Source organism: Pavona decussata, unplaced genomic scaffold (genome assembly GCF_977016875.1).
Source record: "Pavona decussata unplaced genomic scaffold, jaPavDecu1.1 SCAFFOLD_96, whole genome shotgun sequence".
NCBI lineage: Eukaryota > Metazoa > Cnidaria > Anthozoa > Scleractinia > Agariciidae > Pavona > Pavona decussata.
Genome location: NW_028145513.1, coordinates 1,349,615 through 1,361,866, shown reverse-complemented (window position 1 = coordinate 1,361,866; position 12,252 = coordinate 1,349,615). Strand labels below are relative to the sequence as shown.

General features: G+C 39.0%; 2 protein-coding genes across 4 annotated transcripts in view; one reads left to right on the top strand and one right to left on the bottom strand.

The window, feature by feature from the left end:
- The window catches only part of LOC146472872 (uncharacterized), a 28,613-nt gene that overhangs the window by 12,980 nt on the left and 3,381 nt on the right, over positions 1–12,252 (bottom strand). Inside the window, exons 1-10 of one of the 2 annotated variants that reach the window (XM_085119097.1) lie at positions 8,327–8,479; positions 7,275–7,345; positions 6,245–6,385; positions 5,542–5,777; positions 4,574–4,655; positions 3,552–3,731; positions 2,807–3,139; positions 1,969–2,301; positions 1,249–1,584; positions 127–453 (exon numbers count right to left, since the gene is read on the bottom strand). In XM_085119097.1, coding sequence (XP_084975223.1) covers positions 127–453; positions 1,249–1,584; positions 1,969–2,301; positions 2,807–3,139; positions 3,552–3,731; positions 4,574–4,655; positions 5,542–5,777; positions 6,245–6,385; positions 7,275–7,332 — 2,026 coding nt within the window. In that variant the 5' untranslated portion in view covers positions 7,333–7,345; positions 8,327–8,479. Of the gene's footprint in view, positions 1–126; positions 454–1,248; positions 1,585–1,968; positions 2,302–2,806; positions 3,140–3,551; positions 3,732–4,573; positions 4,656–5,541; positions 5,778–6,244; positions 6,386–7,274; positions 7,346–8,326; positions 8,480–12,252 lie in introns of those variants that run through there. The other variant, XM_085119098.1, reaches the window with a different exon arrangement.
- LOC146472871 (uncharacterized) overlaps positions 10,855–12,252 on the top strand; it is a 14,853-nt gene continuing 13,455 nt past the window's right edge. For both annotated transcript variants that reach the window (XM_085119105.1, XM_085119104.1), the window contains exon 1: positions 10,855–11,239. In XM_085119105.1, coding sequence (XP_084975231.1) covers positions 11,179–11,239 — 61 coding nt within the window. In that variant the 5' untranslated portion in view covers positions 10,855–11,178. The remainder of the gene's footprint in view (positions 11,240–12,252) is intronic.

The window sequence follows — 12,252 nt, the reverse complement described above, 5'->3', positions numbered from 1 at the left end:
CCGCAGAAGACTACCTAACAGGCGGCTAAAAAGGGAGGCATGGTGGCTCAAAAACTGCATCGGAACATTTTAAGTGAATTGGCGATGTAGACTGCACCCGTAGTTCAGTTCTATTCTAATACTTACAAGGATCTACTCCACATATGACCGAACTGTCTGAAGAGTGGGTGCATCTTGTTTTACTTCCAAGCTCTCCATGTTCACATTCAAGAATGGAATTTTCATTTCCAGTACAGTTCAAGGTTTCAAGCCATATCACTCCCTTGCCACGACCGAAGACCGCTGAACCAAGAGCCGTAGTAGCTGCAGGAAACCCTAACATACGACAGATGACATGCGCATTACGAATGTTCCAAGCATGATTGTCACAAATTGTGCCCCAGACTCCATTCAGCGATATTTCCACTCGGCCCATTTGGTTTGAAGAGTTAACTCCCGCCAGTCGAACGTTAACTAAAAAAGGAGAAAAAATCAGTCAAATTGATATACCTACATTTAAAGGCTGTCTTCATGTCAATGGTTTTTGTAATGAATGGTGTGCTGTTTCGGGAATTACTTTCTTTAAGGTCTTAGAGTGGTTTTAAATTAACTGTTCAACGAAGTTGTGTTTCGTTTGGTTTTCGCTCCTTCTTAGCCAATCAGGAATAAGATCAAATGCAATCGCTACTCGTGTCGCCGTTTACGTGCATTTCCTTCAGATGTGATTGGTTCATTGTGTTGTTTACTGTTGTTGTGATTGGTCAGCGTAATGATTTTGATTTGGTTTGACGAATCACAGTCGTTTTTAAAACCGCTCTACCAAAGTAACATATATTTCTAAAAGGCTACTCCTTTAACCCTTTAAGCTCCAATAGTAACCAGAGTCCAACTTCCCTTCACAGGACCCTCTTCACAATATTACCTACAGCAGTCAAGAGAATAGAAGAAATTGTCACTTACCATATAAAGTCTGATTTTTTTTAAAGCCAACTGGTATCGCAAGGAAACATAAGAAATGCTGATATTGGAGTTTAAAAAAGATATCAAACCCCTAAAATCTTCCTTCCTTCTTTAGTCAAGTAAGGTGGTTCTTGGTTTAGAATCTGCGAATGAAAGAAAGGGGAGGAGCAGGAGGAGGAAGGTGAGAAAAACAAAAAGAAGAAGAACACGAAGAAGACGAAGAAGAAGGAGGAGGAGGAGGAGGAGGAGGAGGAGGAGGGGAAGGAGGAGAGTGAAATGCTTAAAAGGTATTCAGTCTAAGCTACGCACTAGAAGGATTGCCACAGATGACACCAGCGTCTGTTTTCCTGTCACAACGTGATTTTATCGCCTTTCCCAATTTACTTTCAGGGCATTGCGTTATGCTAGACTCGTTACCAAAGCACTTTAAATGTCCAAGCCACGGTGTATCGCCAGAGTTGCCAAACACGGCTTCTCCTTGTGCTACTGTTGCTGGAGGTAACCCAAGCATTCGACAAACGACCATAGCTTCGCGTAAATCCCAACCAGCGGAACATACTCCTTTCCAGACTCCTCCAATTCCTAATTCCACGCGGCCGTCATTGGCGGAACCTGATAAGCTGTCAACTAATCGCAATTCAACTGCTATGAGAAAAAGAAGAAAATGAATGTTATTTCAGGTTTCAGTAAACGTTGCAAAGGGACGTTTAATGCGCTATGGGTGACAATTTTTGCGGCTATCAAGTTAGGGGTGATTGTAAATTCCCTGAAACTGGTTAATTTTGCTGTGCCCAGGCGTTTCTTGTTAACATTTCACTCTGATATGTCTCTCCTACGATACAGTGTACGTGACGAAAATAGAAAACGTCTTTGTTGGCGAATTAACGATGATTTGATTGCTGTTTTGATGCGACAGGAGCCAAGTAAAAAAGATTTCTTTCTGAAAGTTGCCTTGAGAGACCGCCCAGGAATCTTGTTTCATGGTCACACTGCATGCGCTTTCGCCGCCTCACCATTTCAACAACTCACCAGCTGGTTCGCCACATATTACGCTAGCGTCATTTGCGTGTCCACTGGAGCTGTAATATTTACCAGCACCCAAGCCTCCAACATTGCCACACGAAATCAACGAAGATTCGTTTCCAAAACATTCAACATGTGAAAGCCAGATCATGCCCGTTCCCTGTCCAAATATGGCTCCTCCAGGGGTACCGGTGGCAGCTGGAAGACCGAGCATTCGGCAGACTACGTCACCATCTTTGTTGTCCCAATCAGAGTCCGTTACAGTTCCCCAGAGGCCGTTAACATTCAGTTCAACTCTTCCTTGGCTGGAGCTCCCTCCGTCTGACAATCGAACTGTCACTTTATAAAGGGAAGGAATATTTTGAAGAGCATTAAGAAAATCCTTAATAATTACTAAGAGAGTGGCAGCACAAATAAGGGTGCACATTTGATTGGTGTGACAGCTACCAGAATTCCTTTTAATTAAAGAAGGTGTTCTGTTCCCATTACCTACAAATATTTGGTCATCAGTAGAACCGCAACAATTGAGGAGCTCTGGGAACAAGAATGGCGCGATTATGCTATGATGTTTCACATTTCGTACTCTATATTTCCAAGAAAGAAAAAAGGTCTGCTTGTTGGTTAAAAAATTATGCATCACGTTAAATATGCGTTGCTTTTTGTGGCCATTCTCACACCCCAAAGCCTTTGGCTTGACTGCGCATGTCGCAAAGTTATGCACAAAAGGAAAGCGTAATGGTGTCGAGAATGCTTTGCAGCCTGTTTGAATTTTTACTACGCATGCGTCACGAGATTTCACCGATGTATAACTGAGACAGTGGAAAATGTAATCATATGCACATACCATTAGGAGTTCCGCAGACGACACCCGCCTGGCTGTCACTGTCACAGAAATATGACAGGACAGCAGACGAGAACCTGGTGTCCATCGGGCACTCAAGAAGTTGACGCTCACTTCCATTACAGTCAAATTCGTGCAGCCACATTGAGACGTTCCCAATCCCGAATGCTGATGCTGGCGCTGCTGCGCTTGCAAAGGAAAAACCAAGCATCCTACACACAACTGTAGCTTCCTTTATTTTCCATGGAAAATCACACAAGCTTTGCCATTTATTTTCGACGAATACCTCTACACGGCCCTGGTTAGGTGACATCCCATCTGACAATCTCACAGGCACTAAAAGGCATAAAGGGAAATATACAAGTAAAGGTTGAGATAGGGCCAACGTTTAATTTAATATCTAATAATTAGATGAAGATGTCAGGACAAAGTAGTCAAAGCCGATCTTCGGGCCAAGCCATTCCCCTCTGAATGGGATGTTAGTTCTTCTTAGTGTCTTTGGGGTACACCCAGGAGGCTTTCGCTGGTAGCCATTCATACAGTTGAGAAGAGACAGGGACAGTGTTGAGTAAATCTTCACATCTCAGGAAAAGCAACAGTGTAGAAACCAACTAGCCTTAAAATCAGTGACCCTCCGATCTTTCGCACGAAAGTCCAGTTGAAAGTTCGATGCAATAACCACTACACCACCGAGCCTCCTGACAAAGAGGTCTGGTTACTATTCCAACACCTGAATAACTATACTCACAGGAATCGCATGTTGCTTGTATCCCAGACCAGGCTCCGTTAACGAGACAAGTTTGACTCCTTGGACTGCTGATTAGAAAACCGGGACCACAAACAACCTGACATGTACTTCCAATTGCTTTTCCTTGGCTGCAGTTAACACGTCCATTTGATGGTGAGCTTAGGTCTACACATTCTTGAGCTGATTCACACAATAATTTAAAACAACAACAACAATGAGAACAACAGTTTTTGTGTATTTTATTCACATTTTCGCGACATTTTGCTAACTAATTTGTTCTTCTCATGATTTCAGCCTTCTTCCCTTCCCCCTATCTCAATATTCTGTAAATATGGAGTTTCAATTATTTTACTCACAAGATATTACAGAGATTAAGAATTATGTTTAAAGCATACGGCAGAAATGACCACGTGACCATGTTTACCCTCTATTTGCCGCTCGCTGTTTTCAGTTTCTCAGTTTTCTTAGTAAAATTCAGTAGTTTTGCATTAGCTTCAAAGGCTTGAATTATTTTGCACAATACTTATTTGTGTACTAATTTTTTTCCAAGAAAACACAAACGCGAATCTCGCGTTTGCCATTTGCTGCAAACGCGATTCTAAATCTCTATATTGTCCTGTACAGCCCAAGCAGTGCCATCCCAAAGTAGAATGGGAAAAGCGATGAACGTTCCTGTGCACCATTACTCTTTTGACTTCTTGTGGCCATGAAATTCAGTTGTGTTGCGCACTTGGCGATTGTATTGATTACTCGAATGATTTGGAAAGTTGGCAAGATGATTCTAAAATGATAAATACCACTGTGGCCGACAAAAATTATAAATAAAATAGAACAATACATATTCGTATAAGATTATTTTTAATGTACGTACAAGTAGAGACCATTTACATCAAAGTTAAATTATTTTGCAATATTGTCATCTACGTACTGTTTTTTTCAAAGAAAACATAAACGTTAATCTCACGTTTTACGTTTGGCGTAAACGCGATTCTAAACCTTTCTACTGATTTGTTATTTCTCACCGGAACAGTTCTTTGTTAGAAAAATGTCATCAACTGCAATATCGCCACGAAATGAAGGACCTCTGACGCCCTCGATGGTGACCTAAAGGGATAAAGAACACAATCTAGACAATCAGATACCTAAACAAATCAATCAATTAATATCAAATTAATAGCAAATTGTCCTGTGTCGGCCAACAATAGTAAGTCGTCCTTTAGAAAATAGAAATACAACGGAACTGCTTGGGTAAAAAAATATCACCGTTGCTGAGATCAGTTATTGTGCCCGAAAAAAATCGTTTAGAACAAATACTGTTATTTGTAAACCCGTTTATCCGAAAACCTTGTATACGTGACTAGTGTAGTTAACCTTCCGAAATTTCAAAATGTTCTTTTGTTCATAAATTTGATCTATGCCATGCTAGGGTCCTATTTTTCTTCCTTTCCGAAAATGGATAAGTTTCCTTCTGATTGTCACGGGATCAGTCTTAACAGTTTGTCAACCTGCGATGCGTAGAAAAAGTAATTCGAAGTTAACTGTATTTCGTAAATTTTAAGGATTTCCTTTTTACTTTTAATTTACCTGCGCCTAGCTGGGTTCTTATGTTGGTTTTCTACCTTTCAACATTCAGTATCCCAAAGAGCATCATTAATTTCACCACGCCACTAAGACGTAAGACCGACACCAGCTTTAGTTCCTCCGATGTCCCATCAGCAGGGATTTAGGAGCTGGTCCACATGTGCGACGCACACGCAAGCAACGCAAACGAAAAAACAAGCCCAAGTACCGACGCAAGAAATGAAGCAAGTAAAGCTTGGTATATCCCCTATATTTGACCTTTAACAATTCCAATAAGATGCGTGTACGGTATTCCTTGCGCGCGCGTTTGCGTTTGTGTTAGGTGTGAACTGACACTTGTTGTTTGGTGTGAACAACTGACAATTGCATGTGTGAACCAGTCTCAACCTTCTAGTTCAGTACAAGTTACCTTATTTTGCGACCCATTCAGTCTGACTTGAGCCATGTTCCAGTTAAATCCTTGCTCTCCTACTACAGACATCACTACAGTGTCATTCACCAACACTTTCAGTTCTCCAATATCAGTGCCCCACATGTGATAAAAGAAAGTCAAGCACTGTCCGCCAGTTACATTTCTAAGAGACAGTCGAGCGTTTGCACCGGGACTCCTCCCCGAAGCTTCGATGTAAATGTAGAAACCCTCAACTCAAATTAAAGTAGATACCGCTTTCCTTAATCTGCCCACTTCTTATCTATGATGTGGACAAGTTCGAGAGGCTGTGATACTAAAGAATTAAAATGAACAGCAAGTCTTTGGAAAGGTATCGAGAAACAGGTTATAAGAGATCTTACCCAAAGAAAGAAATTGAATAAGCTGGATTTGTGGATTGCCTTAGAAAGCTCCCCCCAACGTTATCGGGAAAGCCACGATGATCTGAAACCCACAGGGAATTTTAAGGTGTAATATATAGTAGACACCGCCTTACACCTGAATTGAGGCGTTATACCTTCCAGCAGATTTAAAGACGGAACAACTAAAGAACATACTTCGCTCGGTCCGTAATGTCACGACCTTTGGTCAATATTCCCCAGTAATGGCCCTCGCGCTTGGTCAATAACAAGTAAGTAAAACTATCTGCCTTTATTTCTTTCATTAATTAGTTTATAATCACCTGTTCCTGTGGTGTGATCTTTGTATGGCCCAGTCAGGTAAGAGGGTGTTCGGCCACTTCTTCGTGTCCAGTCAAACGAATCCGTATCTTCTTGTTCCCAGCCGCAAAATCCAGGCTCAAAGTTACAGGAGACCCCCTCCGCTGAAATGAGACATTTTCGTTGTGCAGAATCTCAGTTCAGACACAGCACTCTTCAGTCACCGAACTAAGTGTTAACGTGGTATACGCCAGTCGCACAACAGTGACTGGGCGTCAGAATAGGCTGATGTTTTAGTTTTTAATGTTTTAGTTCATTGTGGTAGAAACTATTTGGGCTCTGTAAACTTTGTCGCGCTGTATTAGTAGCTAGCGCGATTCGGAATAATAACAGGCACTTGTCATGCACCGTCTCATGTACAGATTATATTCTTATTTGGTACGCGTTAGGTACAACAGTTGGGCCTAATTCGTCGAATTCGTAAGGCGCATTAAAAGCCCTGCGTCTGAACTGTCCCGTCTACCGTAATCTTCTCAACCTTAAATATATAACTTCAGTGGCCTTGCTTTCAGTTACACAGTAAAATCCTAATGCATGGAATGAAATTAAATAACGCGCAAAAATGAAAGAATTTCTCTATATTTACGAAGCAAAGGAGAAGCTCATTCGCTAACATTCGGCAGCTAATTGTTTTTCACAGCGTTAGAGTGCTGGGCTTAATCGCCGGAGGCCCCGGGTTCACGTTTGATTCCTGATCATGGATCAGTGAGACGTCTGGGGCTCACGAGTCCCGATACAATTAGACATCTGGTCAGCCTTAAACTTGTTCAGATTTTGAGCAAGTTTATGTTCAACTTGCAATAATGGATTTTTTTTTAACTGAGAAGCTAGCATGTTCTTCACCAAGTGGTTAGGCGTATGCAATGCCTACTACAAAGAATGTCTGAATTGTTTGGGTTCGTGCAACAACAACAACAACAACAACAACAAAATAGAAAAAACAAAGCAAAAACAAACAAGCATTACAAAACAAAAAATGCCCGGAATATTTACCTCCCCAAGGAAGGAACGGAATTACAACGAGCAAAAACATCGTTATTTTAGGCATCATTATTCTTCAGTTTCTAGAAGACAGAAAAAAAAACACTGTTTAAAGGTTAAACAATGGAAAAAAAAAACCAGCAGATTTTAATTAACAGTATTCGTCCTTGTATTCCAAGAAAGTTCTATTGTTGTTCGCCACGGGAAGTGCAGGTATTTTCTTTAGACCATTTTCTATCGCCTGAATAAAATATAGACCACGGACTGGCCATCATATAAAAAAAGCGCCCATCAATTAAAAATCATAACTTCTTTTTCGGTTCTAAAAAGGAAAAGCGTATATAAAGATAATTTAATACATACTTTCTCTTTTTTTCTTTTTTGAACATAAGATATGTAGCACTACAGTGCTTTTTATTCCCCCCTTAAGTAACAGAAGAACTTTCACATATTTGACTAAATTATTACTTAGATAAACGTCAGTACTAAAAATATTAAGTTACTGTCAGGGGCTCATGTTGAGAACCCAAAAATAATATATTACCCCAGCGAACACTTTATACACTTATTTACCTCAGCAAAGAATAAATACTGCAAAAATCGAAAACAGAGGGATTTGTTTTGAAATAAAATTGCGAAAAGTAGTATGTTCCTAAGACTTCAAAAGTTAAGGAAAATCGTATCCCATTATACATATAATAAAACCTTTGCAAGAGATGTGGATAAAGAATAAACGCCATCTGGATTAAGTTGAATGTCCCCAGTTTGCACACACATTTTTTTTTGCTCTCTCTTCTTTATTTAAACGCAAAAGAGGATATCAGTAGAATTTAAACACTCAGTGGACTTACAAAAGGAGAAGTACGTACAAAGTGACCAATATTCGAGCTAGTTGACACATGTGCCCCTATAAGTAGAAGGATTCCTTCCTTCGGCTGACACAAAAATAAAGTTTCTTACTTACTTAAATCAACTGTGAAAACAAAATACGGAAAACCAAATTGATCATATCAGTAGTTCAGTAAACAAAATTAAAATGAAACTAAATGAACGACAACATTTACCGGTCGATGGCAGCATTTCCAACGTACGTATATGTCCGTTTTTGTCCTTAGTGCTAGAGGTACATCATTCATTTGTCCCCTTACACATTCGCATTTGCCGCAATTATCACCAATGTTATCACGCACGACTTGCTCCCGTCTGGCCTCTGGAGGTCCTAGGTTTGATTCCCGCCGAGGTCAAAAAATTTTTCTTTGTCTCGTGCGGTCTGCTATTTCCTTACTAGGACTAACGCTCAGTAAGAATTTCTTGGTTTCTCTTTACCACTTAAACATACACTGCAGAGTTAATTTTCTGATCGATCATCGGTAACAAAATAGATCGGTACAGACTTGCAATACACTTTCAGTCCCTTTCTGTGACCGTCTTTAGTTGAAAACCAATTAATTTCAAATTTTTCCTGAATCAGTTAACCTTGAAAATTTAATTATAAGGCAAGGTCAGGCCTTAGGGGTCAGTTCTTTTCACAAATAACTCGGTTTATACTTATGAGTGTGCACGATTGATTCATTCAGAATATCACTAAAATTGTACTCCTGCTTGCTGTTAGAAGTACGATAGATGACATTGACAAAAAACTGAATAAAACAGTATGTATCATGAAGAAACTTGGCAGAAAATGGATATGTTTTACCAGATGGACACGGGTGAAGAATAACCTTTGTTAATTTCCTCCAGAGCGAATTAAAATCTCGAGATTATTGATACAAAATCTGCTCTTCTATTCATCATTGTTGTTTCCAGGGAGACATTTCTCTAGCAATTTCCAACAAATGTGTTCAGGAAACAAGAGAAAACTTTCACAAAATGAAAATTGCATTTTTTTAGCGTTGTGACGTCGAACTACCTAAAATGCAACCAATTACCTAAAATGTTGTATATCTCTTTTTTTTTCTCTCTCTCATTCTGTTTGGTGGGTTTGTGGACCTTTTGGCCTTCTCTCTTTCTGCTGAATCTTTGAAGATAACGCTTGAGCAAAGTGGAAATTGTTGTCACAGAGAACTGTAAATGGTGGGCAAACCCGGCATATGTCCTTGTTTTTTTTTTTTTTTGGCGGGGGGGGGGGGGGGGGGCGGTTGAGGGGATGACTTGCAACTCTAGCAAGCCAGATTCGATTTTACTTATTTAGGCATTTATTCAAAGCACCTTCCCGGGTTCCCAAAAGTTCCTTTATTCTGTTCAATCTAAGCACCACATTGAACAAAGAACAGCGTTTTTTTCGTCATATGAATAAACTAATGACCTTCGCTCGGCTGTCATTCCATCTTTTAAAGGAGATATGCGTCGTTTAATTTTTTGCCGTATTTATATTACTCTCTTTGACTAAACAGATGCCTTTCGTTTTCGAATCATACACTGACCATTGTTTGTTTATTTAAATTACGAGATAATCTTATCAATTAAATAAAAAATAAAAAAAAATTAAAAAACAAGTTTTAGTCTATCGTGAAAGAAAAAAGTGATAGAAATCCCTCCTGCATTCCTGACGATGATTCTACGAGCGATATCTTTTTTCATGAAAAGATATTTGCTTGAAGATTCCTGATTTTTAGAACTGAGAAAGTGTGCAAGACATGTCACTATATGCTATGGTTACAAACGCTTTCAAAAATTACGTCTCAAAAGTAAGAACTGGGATCAACAACAGCTCCAAATCTGTCGATTTTGTTTCAGCTATTATTTTACGCTCCACTGGCTTTCATTGTTTTTCACACTCTGGGGAATTAACTAATCACGTGATCACAGTCTAGCTGAACACCCTTATATAAAGAACATTTCAACTGTGTCGAAACACAATTCGCATTTGTTTTGATTTTGCTTCTATTTTTAGTCAATTAGAAGTAAAACTAAAATCAAACGTGACTTGCTCGAATGAGTTTTCCCGCGCCTTACGTCGTTTTCTTTATTTGCTTCGAGTTCTGATTGGTTCATAATTGTATTGTTTTCGATAACTTGACCATGTATATGCTACGATATCTGATTGTTTGCGTCTATTGTGATTGGCCTGAGTAATTACTTTGGTTCTAAATTGATATCCGCCCTGAAGCTGGAATATTTTCCCAAGACGAAGTCCATAAACCGCTGCAAGAATTCCGATTAAGTAAGCTATCGATTGGCATCATCAAATAGCGCTGCTTTTTCATGGTTTCCAAAACAAAATTGTGGGTTTTTACGTACAAAAATTTTAGCACGGAATTGAAAATTAAAGAGTTAAAAAATCTGTGGAAACTAAAAAATACAGACTTATTACTGTCCTTTAGTTTTGTTTGTAAAATATATGACATGGTTCACCTTCAAAAATTTTTTTCCTTCCAAAAGTCAAGTTAAATTGCTGGTGGTTGTATTTAAAATAATGAAACACTTGCTGTGGCTGGTTTTTTCTATTTTGAAATTATCTGGCTACCCGCTTGACACAGCGCCATCCAAAAACAGTTATCCATAAATTATAAGCTGTACCAAAGAATGGCAGAATTTTCAATTAGTTACTGGGTGAGCGTAACAAAAAGATACCAAGCGATTTGAATTGAAAATGGCTTCCCAATCAACTGAGCTTTTGATCCCATCCTTCCTCGATGAAAAGTCACATTTATTGCTCAGTTAATTCGGGATGAAGTCTTCCAGGACACAGAGAAACTGTGATTATTGTTTGTCATACGCGCGATATGTCTGTTGAAAGATGAAGTAAAACTATATTTGATTCTTCGGTGGAGAGAGAGAGACACAGGAACTTTACTGGAAGCGTGGATATCTGTATAGCGTCAGTTCGACTTAGACGGGCCTTCTACCTTCAAAAACACACCTACGTTTTTTGAAATCTAAATTGATCAACGATTTACTTTGGTTAGAGAATGCTATGAGACTCGCTTTGGTTTGCCTGGTGCTTCTGTCCCTAAAAGTTCGCTGGGTGACGGCTGGTAAGTCAATGAAACAACTGTATCCACCATAAGATTGCTCTTTAACTTTGTCTTCAGGACATGGAGTAGCGAAGATGAAAATGAAATCCTTGTTATAGATTGTTTTTGCAGGAAAATGCCGTGAAAAAATTGTCATCAAAGCAACTTACAAACAGGTGGCAAAGAGTCAGCAAATTTAGAAATTAAATAAAAAATATTTTAAGAGGGTACGAGGGGAAAAGACGAATCTTTCTTTTACGGTTTATTTCAGTTCATAATTAGTTGACTTTAGTTCACGAGAAAGACTGCCCCGAAAGCTTTAATTGAAATCAGCTACGGACGTAACTCTTACGTAGCAATATTAAATAGCTGAAGACGATTTTGTACAGCGTCCTAATATGCCCTCAGTCTGGCAAGTGTAAATAGCCAACTGAATGATAATTACTCCTATATTTGAATTGATAACAATTTTGAGTTTGGCCTGTGAGGCAACAAGTGTTTGAATTGTTCACTTTGTGTTCATAATCAGAAAACCCGCCTGACTGTTAAACACAGTGACACATAAGGGCATTGTAAGGGTGTTTAAATAAGGTCTTTGATCGTGAAGAGATAATTTAAAGGGGCAGTGCCACGAACAGTTTGCTGTATTTTGGTCAAATCTATTCAAATATGTTACAAAGAACTATTTATTAACATAAAATTGCTCTTAAAGCAATGAGAGGAAAATATTAAGTGATTTCTCTGAGGAAGAACAGAATAAAATACATTTTTAGCGATTTCTCTAAAATACACAAGAAAACCTTGAAAAAATTGGCCAATGTTTCCAAGTTGTAGTCCATTCTATCTTAAACATCTGCGGTCAAAATTCAATTAGTACTTGTTTTATGCACTAATAGAGTAATATTTAACAAAACTGAACCACTGTTTTAACGTTTTCGTTAAACGGCAAATATGTTTTGGCAATTCAAAGCGAGACTAAAAATTGCTGAAATTACCCCCTTAACTAAAATCCAAACACGACGATCGTCAAAAGT